Source organism: Coregonus clupeaformis, chromosome 12 (genome assembly GCF_020615455.1).
Source record: "Coregonus clupeaformis isolate EN_2021a chromosome 12, ASM2061545v1, whole genome shotgun sequence".
NCBI classification, from domain to species: domain Eukaryota; kingdom Metazoa; phylum Chordata; class Actinopteri; order Salmoniformes; family Salmonidae; genus Coregonus; species Coregonus clupeaformis.
The window spans coordinates 36,405,108-36,423,818 of NC_059203.1; the positions used below are offsets into that span (position 1 = coordinate 36,405,108).

An 18,711-nucleotide genomic window follows, 5' to 3' on the forward strand; every position below is an offset into this window, starting at 1 on the left:
TACGGATAGCCAGGGGCACTCCAACACTCAGACATTATTTACAAACTCAGCATTTGTGGTTAGGGTGTCCCCCAGATCAGAGGCAGTAGGGAATACCAGTGATGTTCTCTTGATAAGTGTGTGAGTTGGACCATTTTCCTGTCCTGCTAAGCATTTGAAATGTAACGTGTACTTTTGGGTGTCAGGGAAAAATGTATGGAGTAAAAAGTACATTGTTGTAGATCCAGGCTCTGTCGTAGCCGGCCGCGACCGGGAGACCCATGGGGTGGCGCACAATTGGCCCAGCGTCGTCCAGGGTAGGGGAGAGCATGGCCGGCAGGGATGTAGCTCAGTTGGTAGAGCATGGCGTTTGCAACGCCAGGGTTGTGGGTTTGATTCTCATGGGGGCCAGTATGAAAAATAAAAATAATGTATGCACTCACTAACTGTAAGTCGCTCTGGATAAGAGCGTCTGCTAAATGACTAAAATGTAAATGTAAATGTAAAATGTTGTAGGAATGTAATGAAGTGAAAGTTGTCAAATAGAAATAGTAAAGTACAGATACCCCAAAAAACAACTTAAGTAGTACTTTAAAGTATTTTTACGTAAGTACTTTACACCACTGGGTCAGTGATAGCGAAGAGCTTTATACCATATGCTGCTGCCAAGACGCCTGGCTCCAAATATGTGTCTGTTCTTACAAGTGGTAGCCGAGTGACTCCGGCCTCTAATATCATTTCATTACAGAGACTCGCTCCCCCCTGCATATCAGGCCTTAGGTTAACCATGAAAAAGAAAAGGAGAGCTCAGATGCAATCATTTAATAACCAAGGTTTCGACAGACAAGCTGTCTTCATCAGGGTATAATGACAAACACTGCGGGTCACTAGTTTATATAGTTTGGAAGGTTAACAACGGACATCTCCATTAAATGAATGTTGTCTTCCTCTGTGGTGCCCTCCCTATGATGGACTCTTTTTGGGCCAGCCAGAGGTCTTGAGTGCTGCAATAACAACACTTCCTCACTGTAGTTCATCATGGAATGAATAATAGTCTAATGACCATGTTATAAGTTGTAAACTGATCTTCTCTATGGCTTCATATGTCACAGCTCCGTAGGTGCCAAGAGGAGGCCGATGGGGAAGCTGGTGTACACGCTGCTGTCCATGCAGGAGCTGAAGAGGAGGCTGAAGGAGTGCCACCTCTCTGCCCAGGGTACCAGAGACCAGCTGGTCAAGAGGCACCAGGATTTTGTACACTTCTACAATGCCCAGTGTGACGCCCTCGAACCAAAATCAGGTAAGAGCGCCATTTTCACTGTGAAAAATAATGAAGATGCCAGGGAGTCAACCTTGGCTCATGGTAAAAATCTTCTGACCACCATAAATGTAGTTTCTTCCATTCAAAGCCATCATTGTATAACTGTTAGAAAGCTTTAGACATTTCTGGACATTATTGACTCCAAGCTATCATTCACGATTGACATCCATTACAAGAAAAATGTGAAATCACACCTGCTAGTTCCAGTTTGTGCGTGCGTGTGTAGCGGAGGTAATTTACAGCAGCCCAGTGTGGTGTGTACAGAGCCAGACCCACTGACGGCTGTGTTTGGGGAGAGCACTGCAGGCCATGTCACGGCCCTGCCAAGTCCTCTCTGATGACCCAGAACCTGCCTCTGCATGGAACGGTCAGAGGTTCAGCAGAACAGAACAGAACAGAAGACACATCTCTGATGGGATGCAGTGTTTGAATGAAACACCAATGCCTGCTTTGAGCCTAGCACATGATTTGAGAGTCCACTGTTATCAAGACTTGAAATACTCGCTAGAGCTGAAATGATTTTAGCCATGCTTCTGTGATGTCTTGATGGTGTTTATTACAGTACTTGTACATGCTCTAAGAATGTCAGTGAGTGACCTTGATACATGATCATGCAAGGTGTATAATGACATGTCCTCCTAGCTCTTGGCCTGTACTACTATCCAGTCAGTAGTTGGGCATAACAGATCTCAGAGGATAAAGGCTGTTAACAACACTCTACTTTATATCTTTGAACTCGGAGGACAGGGCCTCCAATCCAACAGCACCTGCTCAGACTAATAGACATGAAATTCCCAGGAGACGTGTGTGTGCAAATCACCCAAAACTGTTTTAACACTTGATAGTTAATGTGCATCTCTGGGGATGCTTCATTTCCTCAGTAGTGGTCTCCGGTGCAGAGACCTTAATGTGGTAACAACAACAGTTTACATAAACAAGCCATGTCTGTGATCCGTAGGGTCATAAAGGTCTCTGTTCATCCTCTTTCAACAGCCAAAGACATTGCCAAAGAAGTGGAGGCCAATGAGAAGGCCAGGAACCAACTGCAGGGGAAAACAAAATGTGTACGTACCAAAACAGGATCAAAGCATCATTGACTAGCGCCACAGGACCACCGGATAGTTTCTGTTGTTCCCAACAGGACAGTATGTCCAATAAAAGGTGTTGTCCCTCGTAAACAACCTGGTCTAGTGTGTTCTTGAAGTGCAAATGATCACTCTACATGGTCTTTTTGTTGTCCAATTGTGTTGCAGGCCATGGTCTTCTCTAAGAACCAAAGTCTGGGGGAAATCGATGAGATGCATTCAACTTACAGTAAGTCATGTCTGACTGGTGCGCTTCCTCCATTGATCCGTTGTCAGTAGCTAGGTTTTTATCCAATTGGCAACAGATTTTAATGCTAATATTCTAAAATCTGCATAAAGAAAATATTCGCATTTTCCCACCAGTGGTGTGTTTCCACCAAACTGACTTGTTATGGATATAAATCAGTGCGTGATGACGTAGTGCACACAAAATGTACTTTTCCCCTTAAGTTTTCATGTACCAAATAAAACATCTAAAGTTCAATGTGTTTCCATCGCATTTTCAACTCTACCAATAGTTCTGCCACAAAAACTGTTGCGTTAAATAGCAAATGTGCCTGCTCTAGCCAACAGCATATAGTGTAGGTAGGCTAGTCTACATGATGAGATTATTATGGATAAGAGTGAGAATATTTTTATTTGTCAAACGGCAGTCAAGCATCGATCATCATGTCACCAGAATAAGACCCTCAATATTTATTGTAATAAGGCATCAAGATCACTGTTCACTTTCACCACCCTGTGAAGTTCATCATAAGTTATTTCATCTGTAGCCTAAGAAATTGGATGGTTTCCCGAGTCGTAGTGGGAGGATCACACTCCATATCATCGCGTAACTCCAAGTTTACTTCGATATGATGGTTATTATATGAATATTTGCACATAAAAGTGTTTCCTCCATCATTTCTCGCATAATACATTTTACAGACACAAAAAGATCCCCTGCATGTCGAACAAACAAATATCTGTCAGCACTTATAAAATTGTACCGAAACGTCCTGTTTCCATCACAGATGTCGTGATTTCTTTTTATACAGAATGACTCGCATAAAAACTGTGGATGGAAACATGCTGTGTGAGTTCAGAATTGTTTTCTGACAGCCTTTTCACCATTGACTTTAGCGCTGTGTTTGGTATTTTATTTTCTCAATTGACTTTAGCACTGATGTGTATTGTTGTCTACAATGGATGTGTGTGATATTGACTAAGTTGACCGTGGATTCCTGTTTTGTCTCAGTGAATCTGAATGATTTCTCCTGGTGAGTCAGAGCTGACGTTACCCCAGTGAGGGGTTGGCATGGAAATAGTTTAGTTTAGCAGCATCACTGGGTTCTGAGTGTATTCTCACTCTGTTTGCATTAGCACTGGTGCAAAGTATTCATGAATTCATGCATAGTAAACCTCCCACATAAAAAAATACTACAGTTTACTATAGAATATTAAAGTACTTACTATGGAATTCTGTAGTATACTGTAGAATCCTATACTCCACACTGTAGTATCCCTCGATCATGTTGTGCTTACTTTAGAATTGTGTACCAACTGGAGAATACTATGCTACACACTAATATCCCTCTCGATCATGTAGTACTTACTATAGAATGTTGTAAGATACAGGAGAATTCTATACTAAACACTGTAGTATCCCTCGATTGTGGACTGATTACTATAGAATTTTGTTGTATACTGGAGAATACTATACTACAAACTGTAGTATCCCTCTCGATCGTATAGTGCGTACTATAGAATGCTGTAATATACTGGAGAATTCTATATTACACACTGTAGTATCTCGATCATGTAGTGCTTACTATAGAATGTTGTAGTATACTGTAGTATACTATACTCCACACTGTAGTATCCCTTGCAGGGCATATAATTAACTTTTTGGTCCACCAGCCACTGTGGCAGGTAGATTTAAGAATGAAAAACGCATCCAGAAAAACGCATGTAAAAATTTTTATTAATTGATTTGCATTTTAAATGAGGGAAATAAGTATTTGACCCCCTCTCAATCAGAAAGATTTCTGGCTCCCAGGTGTCTGTCTTTTATACAGGTAACGAGCTGAGATTAGGAGCACACTCTTAAAGGGAGTGCTCCTAATCTCAGCTTGTTACCTGTATAAAAGACACCTGTCCACAGAAGCAATCAACTCGCCGTGTTTGGAGGAGGAGGAATGCTGCCTATGACCCCAAGAACACCATCCCCACCGTCAATCATGGAGGTGGAAACATTATGCTTTGGGGGTGTTTTTCTGCTAAGGGGACAGGACAACTTCACCGCATCAAAGGGACGATGGATGGGGCCATGTACCGTCAAATCTTGGGTGAGAACCTCCTTCCCTCAGCCAGGGCATTGAAAATGGGTCGTGGATGGGTATTCCAGCATGAAAATGACCCAAAACACACATTTACATTTTTGTCATTTAGCAGATGCTCTTATCCAGAGCGACTTACAAATTGGTGCATTCACCTTATGATAGCCAGTGGGACAACCACTTTACAATACACTTTACTTTTTTTTGGGGGGGGTAGACCATGGCACACGGCCAAAGCAACAAAGGAGTGGCTCAAGAAGAAGCACATTAAGGTCCTGGAGTGGCCTAGCCAGTCTCCAGACCTTAATCCCATAGAAAATCTGTGGAAGGAGCTGAAGGTTCGAGTTGCCAAACGTGGAGAAAATCTGCAAAGAGGAGTGGGACAAAATCCCTCCTGAGATGTGTGCAAACCTGGTGGCCAACTACAAGAAACATTTGACCTCTGTGATTGCCAACAAGGGTTTTGCCACCAAGTACTAAGTCATGTTTTGCAGAGGGGTCAAATACTTATTTCCCTCATTAAAATGCAAATCAATTTATAAATTTTTTTACATGCGTTTTTCTGGATTTTTTTGTTGTTATTCTGTCTCTCACTGTTCAAATAAACCTACCATTAAAATTATAGACTGATCATTTCTTTGTCAGTGGGCAAACGTACAAAATCAGCAGGGGATCAAATACTTTTTTCCCTCACTGTAGCTTGTGAACAAAACAACGTAAATAGCCAAGAAACCCAACTTCAATAGACTTTTGTTTCAAGTAAATTAGACCAACTTTTATGCCTGTGCACAATGCTTCTAAAATGGAATCTTTCACTCAGCTCTTCACTTGCGCACAGCCCCCAGCCAGGCAGTGTTGCAGCGCCAGGTGGAATAGGCTGTATAGGATTCGTAGTTCTTTGACTTTGTGCGATTCATTTACCAGCTATGAAACAAAACGTTAGAAATACTTTGATAACAGCTACTGCAGCATTTATTTTACTATAAATGTGATCGTACTTGACTATTTGTATGAAATGCTCGCACTTTGGAGCCCTGACCACCGCCAACGTGGCTGGTGAAATTGACATCTTACCCGCCAATGCTAAAATCTACCTGCGGGTGTTAATTTTAGGCTCTGATCCCTTCATTGATTTCATTTGACTATTTAAAAAAACAATACAAGCACAAATGTGGATACAATTCATTTAGACTTTTTTTTTTTGGAATAACAACAGAAGTTTAAAATGTATTTCCATTGTGGTCCTCATTCAAACATCAAACATGTTACACATTTACAGCTGACCCACATGAAAAAAAACTATAGTACACTATGGTCTAAATACTGTAGTATTACTATTTATATACTATAGTATTTGCTGCAGTGTTTTGCAGACTTTACTGTAATATTCACTATTGTTTTTGTGGACATGACTGTAGTATACTATAGTGATGGGAGAAAAATCGATAGTTACATATCGGGATATTCTTTTTGACAATATATCGTATCATTTGGACAATATCCCAATATTATTTTTGCGCTAGATGGCTGTACCTGTACCAAAACGCCAGTATTTTTCCTTCATAGTTTGTTCTCCTTTTTAAATAGGGAGACTGATTAAAACTTGTTTTCTCATGGCTCTCTTGTCCCGCTGCAGCAGACATATGATGAGCAATTAATTTGTTTGGAACATCGAATCGTAATAAAATAAGTATCGAATAGCAAAACATATAGAATTGTGAGAATCGTAATAAATATTGTATCGGCACCTAAGAATCGTGATAATATTGTGAAATCCCTGGCAATTTCCGGCACTAGTACACGATATAGTATTCACTGTAGTGTTTTTTGCAGACGTGACTGTAGTATTTACTGTAGTGTTTTTGCATACATGACTTTAGTATATTGTAGTAACACCTGCTGAATAGGGTTAGTTAAAAAGGCACAACTACCAGACTACGGCAGTTACTGTTTAATGAGTGGAACACCTCAACCAGAACATAAAACACTGGTTCGCAACAGGCCACCTATTGAGTTGGGTCAACAGTTCTGAGCAATGCAATGGACCAGACAACACCTTAACAAAATATAAAATATTTATTACAATTGTAACATCTAAACGTTAGACACAGGTTCTATGCTCATTAAAGGAAATAGTACAGTGGCAGATATAAGAAATGTAAAAAATACAGTACCAGTCAAAAGTTTGGACACACCTACTCATTCAAGGGTTTTTCTTTATTTTTACTATTTTCTACATTGTAGAATAATAGTGAAAACATAAAAACTATGAAATAACACATACGGAATCATGTAGTAACCAAAAAAGTGTTCAACAAATCAAAATATATTTTATATTTGAGATTCTTCAAAGTAGTCACCCTTTGCCCAGTAGCAGCAGGCAAATGTTAGCACGAAAGATACAGACTGAGAGACTAGGATTCCGTAATGATTTGCCTGTACATTTCATAATGTTGTGTTCTTCTAACAGGCCTACATGTTGTTTGGTCTGTTGTTTAAGACAGTCGCTAAGGTGAAACTTGGCTGTTATTGTTTCAAACACTATTATTTGGGATGTAGCAGTCAGGCTAGGAAGCATGCTAACGAGATACAGTAACTCTGTGTTATAGAAGGTACTCGTGATATATACAAAACATTTCAGTCAGGCCCTATCAGGAAACAACCCCTAGTTCCTGCTGCCTAGACACTTGTGGCGATTCAGAAGGATTGGATATACAGTGGGGAGAACAAGTATTTGATACACTGCCGATTTTGCAGGTTTTCCTACATACAAAGCATGTAGAGGTCTGTAATTTTTATCATAGGTACACTTCAACTGCGAGAGACGGAATCTAAAACAAAAATCCAGAAAATCACATTGTATGATTTTTAAGTAATTAATTTGCATTTTATTGCATGACATAAGTATTTGATCACCTACCAACCAGTAAGAATTCTGGCTCTCACAGACCTGTTAGTTTTTCTTTAAGAAGCCCTCCTGTTCTCCACTCATTACCTGTATTAACTGCACCTGTTTGAACTTGTTACCTGTATAAAAGACACCTGTCCACACACTCAATCAAACAGACTCCAACCTCTCCACAATGGCCAAGACCAGAGAGCTGTGTAAGGACATCAGGGATAAAATTGTAGAACTGCACAAGGCTGGGATGGGCTACAGGACAATAGGCAAGCAGCTTGGTGAGAAGGCAACAACTGTTGGCGCAATTATTAGAAAATGGAAGAAGTTCAAGACGACGGTCAATCACCCTCGGTCTGGGGCTCCATGCAAGATCTCACCTCATGGGGCATCAATGATCATGAGGAAGGTGAGGGATCAGCCCAGAACTACACGGCAGGACCTGGTCAATGACCTGAAGAGAGCTGAGACCACAGTCTCAAAGAAAACCATTAGTAACACACTACGCCGTCATGGATTAAAATCCTGCAGCGCACGCAAGATCCCCCTGCTCAAGCCAGCGCATGTCCAGGCCCGTCTGAAGTTTGCCAATGACCATCTGGATGATCCAGAGGAGGAATGGGAGAAGGTCATGTGGTCTGATGAGACAGAAATAGAGCTTTTTGGTCTAAACTCCACTCGCCGTGTTTGGAGTAAGAAGAAGGATGAGTACAACCTCAAGAACACCATCCCAACCGTGAAGCATGGAGGTGGAAACATCATTCTTTGGGGATGCTTTTCTGCAAAGGGGACAGGACGACTGCACCGTATTTAGGGGAGGATGGATGGGGCCATGTATCGCGAGATCTTTGCCAACATTCTCCTTCCCTCAGTAAGAGCATTGAAGATTGGTCGTGGCTGGGTCTTCCAGCATGACAACGACCCGAAACACACAGCCAGGGCAACTAAGGAGTGGCTCCGTAAGAAGCATCTCAAGGTCCTGGAGTGGCCTAGCCAGTCTCCAGACCTGAACCCAATAGAAAATCTTTGGAGGGAGCTGAAAGTCCGTATTGCCCAGCGACAGCCCCGAAACCTGAAGGATCTGGAGAAGGTCTGTATGGAGGATTGGGCCAAAATCCCAGCTGCAGTGTGTGCAAACCTGGTCAAGACCTACAGGAAACGTATGATCTCTGTAGTTGCAAACAAAGGTTTCTGTACCAAATATTAAGTTCTGCTTTTCTGATGTATCAAATACTTATGTCATGCAATAAAATGCAAATGAATTACTTAAAAATCATACAATGTGATTTTCTGGATTTTTGTTTTAGATTCCGTCTCTCACTGATGAAGTGTACCTATGATAAAAATGACAGACCTCTACATGCTTTGTAAGTAGGAAAACCTGCAAAATCGGCAGTGTATCAAATACTTGTTCTCCCCACTGTAGGTATAAGCAAGATGGCAATAATGCAGTGAAATGGGAGCCTTGGGTTTTGCTAATAACTCCACCTTGCCCATTGATTGGCTGCTTTTACCTATCCCTTTTGGATCTACAGAAGTGTCTAGAGTTCAGGAACCACTAGGGATTGTTTCTGGATTGGCATAATCTCATGTACTGTATCTCTTGTAATCGAGGCATATTGGCTACACAAATGTTTTTATTTTTAAAGTGTTTGTCAAAGATTAGCTCAGATTGTGATAAATGCTCAACATTTTACCTCATTCCCTCAGCCAGTCTCCTCTCTTTGGGTCTTGCTGACAGGACCACCATCCTGTTAACAGGGCCTGACTTCACACCCTAGGAATACCAAGGGGCACTTAGATCCTCACATTCACATCACTCATTTATATTATTCATATTAGCCTTCAATAACCATTCACACAACCTTACCATTGTTCTTGGCTTGTGCCACCTCTGCTCACTCTCAGTGCAACTATGGACAGGGGTAACCCCACCAATCCCAAGTTGACAGTAGTGTGCTGTCTGGTAGAGCAGTGCAACTGTGAGGTTACACAAACTAGTCCTAGCAACACAGGAGCAGCGGCAGTGGGCCAGGATGAGCTTTGTGCTTGCTATATTCATCCTACTCTCAAACTGTGTGGCTTCTCGGATTTCCTCATTGACCTGTAACAAGTTGCCCTCACACTGATCTCTCCTGTCACAAGATCTTTGCTGGAAACTGAGAAATACAAATAAAACAACTTATCCTTTTAGAAAAATTACTGAATATCAAAATCAAGGGGAACTGACACAACAACAAATGGGTAGTTTTAAACCCGCTAGATAGATAACTAAGAAAATGATGTAAAGTATAGCTAGTGAGATAAATTGCAAATGTTAGTCAAGCAGAGACAGAGCTTGCAGCTAGCTAGCTAGCTGTAAATACTCACCCTTGTAGTTGTTGATGTAACTCGACATGTACAGCTTAAATCCCTTTTCTTTTTTACTGTTTGAAGCAACAGCTGATCCTCTCACGATATTGGGAGCCACGTCAAACATGTCATTTCCTGGAGACAGTCCTCCTGCTACTGAGGAAGATGTACTCCGCTTTGAGTCAGTTAGTCTACAGGAAAAAGCAAGGCAGCAGTATGGGTCTTCAACAGATGCTGACAGGATGTCACACAGATAGTAGTTGGAACAGATAACAGGTCTTGAGCTCGTTTAGATGTAAATTACTGGTTTGATAATGATCAGTATTTGTCCATGCAACTGTCATTTTTTCATTACAGCTTAGACTCGAACTACAGCCAAAGAAAGTGCTTTGCCGCTCTGGGGCTGCATATGAAACATATTTTTTTTGGCACAAACCTTTGATAGCAGGCATTGCACGCATTAGAGTTCGCTCTGTACATAGAATGTCCCTGTCTACGAAACAAATAAGTGATGGAAGTTAATTCAGTTAAACTATAATTTGCTTAATGTAGACTAATATGCAGAATGAATGTCAGAATTAAATATGCATGTCTTGATTTCAAACCCAACAAATAGCTATGAGCAGGGATTGTATTGACATCTAAATAGAGCAAAAGCTCTGGCCAAAACGAGATTAGTCACGGGCAAGTAAGTAATCAACCCATGGATTGTGTGTATTCTCCTTGGCTTTCTGAATGCTGCTCTAACTGGGTGGTGTAATATACTGAAGTCTATTTTCATTCCTCCAAAGATATTCAAATATTACACGCAATCAGACCACAGTGACCTTCCAATAAAACTTGGGTTCTTTGACCTTCATTCAGTAGCCACACTCAAGACTCTTCAAGGTGGAAACCTGTCATAGCCACGTCAGAAACAGTCCTTAGAATAATAGTTTGATTCAGCCACTGGTCTTGTAGGCCTAATCTGAGTAAAAAGAAAAATGAGTGTCTTTTGTAATAAATATTTATACCTCGGAATCCAAAACACAATGATAGCCCTCTTCGTTCTTGCTTTGTAAAGTCCTGCTGATAAGCAAGCAAACGGGTACAATTTTTCAGTGTTCTGCCGCTGAATATCCCAGGTTGGTGAGCCTGGTGAATCTAATTTACTGTACAGTACATGTGCAAACAGAACAGTACTGCTGAGTCAGGGTTCGGGGAAAGGAGGCGGCGTGAAATGGAGGCCTAATTCGGACCATGCAGCGGCACATGCACGCACACTCCTCAATTCCATCCTGGAATGTTTGGTGCCGAAAGAATGGCCTAAGCAGCTGCAGTATCTATCCACTATGTTCTTCGATGGGAGAACTCTTATCTCTTGTCTGGTCTTGTCTTATGGGGATTTATTAGAGTTATTTTAGAGACTGGTTTACAGTACAAGATGTTATATAGATCAGAATGAGATTTTATTTAAAGCAGATTCCAGGGGGTTAGGAATTGCCAAGGACCTCATGATACGATATTATCAAGATACTTAGGTGCCGATATGTATTGCGATTCTCACGGTCCTCACGATTCTATATGTATTGCAATTCAATACTGTGATGATCCAAAACTATTGCTCACCTTATGTATGCTGCAGAGAGCCATGAGAACTTATCAGTCATGGAAATAAAAGTGCTGAAAACAAATTGGCTACCTATTTAAAAAGAAGATGGAGAACAAGCTATGAAGGAAAAATACTGGAGTTTTGCTGCTGGTACAGCCAACTAGCGCAAAAATAATATTGCGATATTGTCAAAATGATACATCGTCAAAAATAATATCCCGATATGTAACTGTATCGATTTTGTCCCCATCACTACTATCCATAGGATCTGCTTTAGTCAGATAGTCAGATCACAATAGATGAGTGGAGGTCAGCTGTGCTCTGGCTGAGAGAACACAATGTCCTGCAGAATACGGCTATAACAGGCATGGCAGAGGAAGGGAATCTCATGTTGAAATCACTTAACTACACAGGCGGTTGTAATGCAATTCTGTCCCGGTGCGTGTTCTCTGTGTGATCTGGACTACTTTGGGCCTAAGTTGTATTGACAGGACACGTATGGTATGAGGAGTTTAATTTGCATAGGAATGAAACTGTCCTTTCAGTTAAATCTGGAACCAGGTATGAGGTCTGAGCAGAAATATGTTGTCCTTTTTGTTTCTCTCAGATCCATTGTTTCGCCATAACAGCCCTGAAATTGCGATTCCATACTCTTGGTTTTACATTCTCTGGAGTTTGTGCTCAGTTCTATTATTGTATTTTTTACCCCCCCCCCCACCATATTTTATGTTTTTGTTCTGCTGAACTGAACCCATCTGTGGTCCTCTGTAGCTCAGCTGGTAGAGCACGGCGCTTGTAACGCCAAGGTAGTGGGTTCGATCCCCGGGACCACCCATACACAAAAATGTATGCACGCATGACTGTAAGTCGCTTTGGATAAAAGCGTCTGCTAAATGGCATATTATTATATTATATCTGTTTTGGCCCTCTACTTGAATCCCTTCTGCAAACTTGATCCAATAGCTTTGTCTGCCTAAATCGGCCAGTGTTTTGATGAGTTTGTTTCTCCAGCAGGAACTTGTGATTTTATTTCAGTTATCATTAGGATCTGCTTTAGTCAGATAGTCAGATCACAATAGATGAGTGGAGGTCAGCTGTGCTCTGGCTGAGAGAACACAATGTCCTGCAGAATACGGCTATAACAGGCATGGCAGAGGAAGGGAATCTCATGTTGAAATCACTTAACTACACAGGCGGTTGTAATGCAATTCTGTCCCGGTGCGTGTTCTCTGTGTGATCTGGACTACTTTGGGCCTAAGTTGTATTGACAGGACACGTATGGTATGAGGAGTTTAATTTGCATAGGAATGAAACTGTCCTTTCAGTTAAATCTGGAACCAGGTATGAGGTCTGAGCAGAAATATGTTGTCCTTTTTTGTTTCTCTCAGATCCATTGTTTCGCCATAACAGCCCTGAAATTGCGATTCCATACTCTTGGTTTTACATTCTCTGGAGTTTGTGCTCAGTTCTATTATTGTATTTTTTACCCCCCCACCATATTTTATGTTTTTGTTCTGCTGAACTGAACCCATCTGTTTTGGCCCTCTACTTGAATCCCTTCTGCAAACTTGATCCAATAGCTTTGTCTGCCTAAATCGGCCAGTGTTTTGATGAATTTGTTTCTCCAGCAGGAACTTGTGATTTGATTTGAGTTATCATTTGACCGAATCTGCGTAGGCTGATAAGCTCTCGGAGAGGCCTTTTTATGGAGCTCTCCCTCGTCAGTTGAAATGTCATATTAGTAAAACCCTGAGTGTCTTTGTCTTTTGCTATTCAAAACAAAAACCTCCCCCCAAACCTCCCATGACACACTGTCCTTCCCCATCACTGCAACTGGATATAGGGCTGTTCTCAACAATGTACACAGAGAGGGCCCCTAAATTCTAACTCCCACCAGGACTTACATTAACATTGTCTCTCTTCCAGAGCACATGCCTCTAGTTATAATATACAGTGCATTCAGAAAGTATTCAGACCCATTTACTTTTTCCACATTTTGTTACGTTACAGCCTCATTCTAAAATGTATATGACTAGGGTGGCTGGAGTCTTTGACAATTTGTAGGGCCTTCCTCTGACACCGCCTGACACCGCCTGGTATAGAGGTCCTGGATGACAGGGAGCTTTTAGCTCAGTCTCTTTCTCATGCAAATGGCGGGAATTTGGGCCTTGTCGGGTGTGTGAAGAAAATCCTTTGCGTCTGACTCGTTAAAGAAAAGATCTTTGTCCAGTACGAGGTGAGTAATCGCTGTCTTGATATCCAGAAGCTCTTTTAGGTCATAAGAGACGGTGGCAGAAACATTATGTACAAAATAAGATACAAATAATGCAAAATAACACACACAATAGCAAATTTGGTTAGGAGCCCGTAAAACTGCAGCCATCGCCTCCGGCGCCATATCATCTGTGTGTTTTTCTTCGAGTGTAAAAGGGAATCGAAATGCAGGTCTCCCGCTATGGAATGTTCAGAAACAGGATATGTCTGCCTGGGTGTGTGACTGAGTATGTGCATGTCTATACTCTTTGTGCCAGGCCTGGCTTCTCACCCCTCCTTCTCCTCTGTCTTGCAGGGAAGCTGCATAACAGTGAGTTCTCCTGCCTTATCGCCCAGGTCCGGGGTCGCCTGGAGACGGCGAAGAAGAGTGAGATGAAGCAGGAAGTGAGGGATGAGGGAGGAGAGGAGGACCAGGGAGTGGGCTCCAGCTCTGCAGGTACCACCGTAACCCTTATTAGCATTCCGAGGGGATGAAACAGGAGGGTTAGCACCGTCACCACAGGAGATCTTAAAGCCCCCAGCCTTCTCAGAAGAGCTCAGTCAATAAGCAACTTGCAAAATAATAGAGGCGCAGGGCTGGTTCCTGTATGTCGTACCCTCTCTGTATTCCTGATCAGGGGATTTGCTATCACAACCTTCCCATCATCATTCAGCCCCAGACCTCTCTGATGGCTCCTCTCTTCAGGTAGTCACTTGATTAGGGCTGTGGCGGTCACCAAATTTCGTCAGCCGGTGATTGTCAAGCAAATACAGTGAGGGGAAAAAAGTATTTGATCCCCTGCTGATTTTGTACGTTTGCCCACTGACAAAGAAATGATCAGTCTATAATTTTAATGGTAGGTTTATTTGAACAGTGAGAGACAGAATAACAACAACAAAATCCAGAAAAACGCATGTCAAAAATGTTATAAATTGATTTGCATTTTAATGAAGGAAATAGGTATTTGACCCCTCTGCAAAACATGACTTAGTACTTGGTGGCAAAACCCTTGTTGGAAATCACAGAGGTCAAATGTTTCTTGTAGTTGGCCACCAGGTTTGCACACATCTCAGGAGGGATTTTGTCCCACTCCTCTTTGCAGATTTTCGAGGCTGACGTTTGGCAATTCGAACCTTCAGCTCCCTCCACAGATTTTCTATGGGATTAAGGTCTGGAGACTGGCTAGGCCACTCCAGGACCTTAATGTGCTTCTTCTTGAGCCACTCCTTTGTTGCTTTGGCCGTGTGCCATGGTCTACCCCACCCCCCCAAATTAAAAAAATAAAATAAATAAAGTGTATTGTAAAGTGGTTGTCCCACTGGCTATCATAAGGTGAATGCACCAATTTGTAAGTCGCTCTGGATAAGAGCGTCTGCTAAATGACGAAAATGTAAAATGTAAATGTGTTTTTTGATTCATTGTCATGCTGGAATACCCATCCACGACCCATTTTCAATGCCCTGACTGAGGGAAGGAGGTTCTCACCCAAGATTTGTTGGTACATGGCCCCATCCATCGTCCCTTTGATGCGGTGAAGTTGTCCTGTCCCCTTAGCAGAAAAACACCCCCAAAGCATAATGTTTCCACCTCCATGATTGACGGTGGGGATGGTGTTCTTGGGGTCATAGGCAGCATTCCTCCTCCTCCAAACACGGCGAGTTGAGTTGATGCCAAAGAACTCGATTTTGGTCTCATCTGACCACAATACTTTCACCCAGTTCTCCTCTGAATCATTCAGCTGTTCATTGGCAAACTTCAGACGGGCCTGTATATGTGCTTTCTTGAGCAGGGGGACCTTGCGGGCGCTGCAGGATTTCAGTCCTTCACGGCGTAGTGTGTTACCAATTGTTTTCTTGGTGACTATGGTCCCAGCTGCCTTATCATTGACAAGATCCTCCCGTGTAGTTCTGGTCTGATTCCTCACCGTTCTCCTGATCATTGCAACTCCACGAGGTGAGATCTTGCATGGAGCCCCAGGCCGAGGGAGATTGACAGTTCTTTTGTGTTTCTTCCATTTGCGAATAATCGCACCAACTGTTGTCACCTTCTCACCAAGCTGCTTGGCGATGGTCTTTTAGCCCATTCCAGTCTTGTGTAGGTCTACAATCTTGTCCCTGACATCCTTGGAGAGCTCTTTGGTCTTGGCCATGGTGGAGAGTTTGGAATCTGATTGATTGATTGCTTCTGTGGACAGGTGTCTTATACAGGTAACAAGCTGAGATTAGGAGCACTCCCTTTAAGAGTGTGCTCCTAATCTCAGCTCGTTACCTGTATAAAAGACACTTGGGAGCCAGAAATCTTTCTGATTGAGAGGGGGTCAAATACTTTTTTCCCTCATTTAAAATGCAAATCAATTTATAAAAAATTTTACATGCGTTTTTCTAGATTTTGTTGTTGTTATTGTCTCTCACTTTTCAAATAAACCTACCATTAAAATTATAGACTGATCATTTCTTTGTCAGTGGCAAACGTACAAAATCAGCAGGGGATCAAATACTTTTTTCCCTCACTGTAATTGCTGGTCTCACGGGAATTTACTGTTAATTAACATAGAGACATTTAGCATCTCCTGGCTTCCACACACAGCCTACAAGCCGCTGATGCAGACCTTTGGAACATCTACATTTTAAAAAGTCTAATACATCCACGTAATATAGCCTACACCATCACAATAAATCCATTATTTATTTTATGTAGTCTATTTCAGAAGAACAGAATAGCCTACTCTGAGTTGTCCTTATGTTAGGTCCTGATCTGGCTATGCCATATGGCTGTGGGCTACACAAGTTCATTTAGCAGACAAGATTTGCTTTGAATTCTGTGGCATTCTTTTATAGTATGAAGAAAACAATTGAACAAAGCTGAATAAAATAGAAAATACGATTTGAGGGAGTGCGCACATGCGGCTATTCTGTGTTGAGGGGTTAACAAAGAAATAGGTACTCCTATATTCTTAATTTAGTTATTAATGTAACTTCAGTTGTTCTACAAAAGTTGGGCTATATGTTTTGATTTTTAAAACATTGTAAGGCTGCATGATGCAACTCTAATGATGATTTGAAAAAAGTCACTTACATTTTACATTTTAGTCATTTAGCAGACGCTCTTATCCAGAGCGACTTACAGTTAGTGAATACATTTTTTTTTTATATATACTGGCCCCCCGTGGGAACTTGAAAGGCATGAGCTCTGCTTTGTTTTTTTGCGCAGGCTGCACACACTTCATCAGTCTCTTATTCACATTTTGACAAGCACTTGATAATGCCTCGAATTTCCCAGCGGCATCCCCATTTGTGTGGCCGTAATGCACACAAAAAAAATCCATGCCTTTTGCAGCCAGTGGCCGTTGTGCCCTTGGGCTAAATATAATAATAATAATAATAATAATAATAATAATAATTCCCTGAGTGCTGCTTGCTCTGAAGTACCTCTCGCTCACATGGCTCTCCGTCACATGATCGGGTCTTTCTCACAGGCTACAAGTGAAGACAGACACATCGGGGACGCAACTGCGCGCGTCCTTCTCCAATTCCGAGGTGCATATTGAAGTTATTGGAAGAACTGTCCACATTTTACTTTTCATCAGCCAACAAGATGAGTAGGCCTAACGAACAACAGTAGCACTAGCCTATGTCAATCTACTATCCCCCATAGTACAAAAGTTGACCTATTCTGTGCGAGAAATAAATATTCCAAACATAGTTTGGGACAGTTGTGGGATGCGATAGATCCCAAATTAATACAACCACTAGAATCAAAAAACCTTTTTTACCTAATGAGGCTGACGCAACAGATCAGAATGTTTAGCTTAAAATGTTGATCAACTATTAGGCTATTTCTTCACATTATAAGCGCAGCAATGCGCACACGGCAGTAAGATATAATCGCAAATGTTCCAATAGCGGGAAAACACCATTCTCAAAAGTGACCGCAAACGTGATTATGCATGTAATGCTTTTATCATAAAGGTGCATTTTTATGGTGGAAATTATCTTCCCCAAACTTGAAACTCATGTGCTGCGCATGTATGCCAGTTAGGCTCTACACCCCTTGTAAAGCGGATTAATGTGCTTAATTTAATTTATTTGGCCACTTTAGTTGTGATACAAACCTTATCAAAACATATAGGCCTATAGGCTAGGCTACATGAGGTGTGCGACTATGATTCGAAAAAGTCACACAAAAAAAGCATTGTTTCTTGCCTTAAGCTGGGCAATACAGTGGGGGGGAAAAGTATTTAGTCAGCCACCAATTGTGCAAGTTCTCCCACTTAAAAAGATGAGAGAGGCCTGTAATTTTCATCATACGTACACGTCAACTATGACAGACAAATTGAGAAAAAAAATCCAGAAAATCACATTGTAGGATTTTTAATGAATTTATTTGCAAATTATGGTGGAAAATAAGTATTTGGTCACCTACAAACAAGCAAGATTTCTGGCTTCACAGACCTGTAACTTTCTGGCTCGTAACAGACCAGCATTTCATGGTCCTGGAGTGGCCTAGCCAGTCTCCAGATCTCAACCCCATAGAAAATCTTTGGAGGGAGTTGAAAGTCTGTGTTGCCCAGCGACAGCCCCAAAACATCACTGCTCTAGAGGAGATCTGCATGGAGGAATGGGCCAAAATACCAGCAACAGTGTGTGAAAACCTTGTGAAGACTTACAGAAAACGTTTGACCTGTGTCATTGCCAACAAAGGGTATATAACAAAGTATTGAGAAACTTTTGTTATTGACAATACTTATTTTCCACCATCATTTGCAAATAAATTCATTAAAAATTCTACAATGTGATTTTCTGGAAAGAAAATTATAATTTTGTCTGTCATAGTTGACGTGTACCTATGATGAAAATTACAGGCCTCTCTCATCTTTTTAAGTGGGAGAACTTGCACAATTGGTGGCTGACTA

General features: G+C 41.6%; 1 protein-coding gene across 3 annotated transcripts in view; it reads left to right on the top strand.

Moving 5' to 3' along the window:
- LOC121577577 (E3 ubiquitin-protein ligase RAD18) overlaps positions 1 to 18,711 on the top strand; it is a 72,724-nt gene that overhangs the window by 16,655 nt on the left and 37,358 nt on the right. For all 3 annotated transcript variants that reach the window (XM_041891304.2, XM_041891305.2, XM_041891306.2), the window contains exons 7-10: positions 1,092 to 1,279; positions 2,294 to 2,364; positions 2,554 to 2,614; positions 14,115 to 14,255. In XM_041891304.2, coding sequence (XP_041747238.1) covers positions 1,092 to 1,279; positions 2,294 to 2,364; positions 2,554 to 2,614; positions 14,115 to 14,255 — 461 coding nt within the window. The remainder of the gene's footprint in view (positions 1 to 1,091; positions 1,280 to 2,293; positions 2,365 to 2,553; positions 2,615 to 14,114; positions 14,256 to 18,711) is intronic.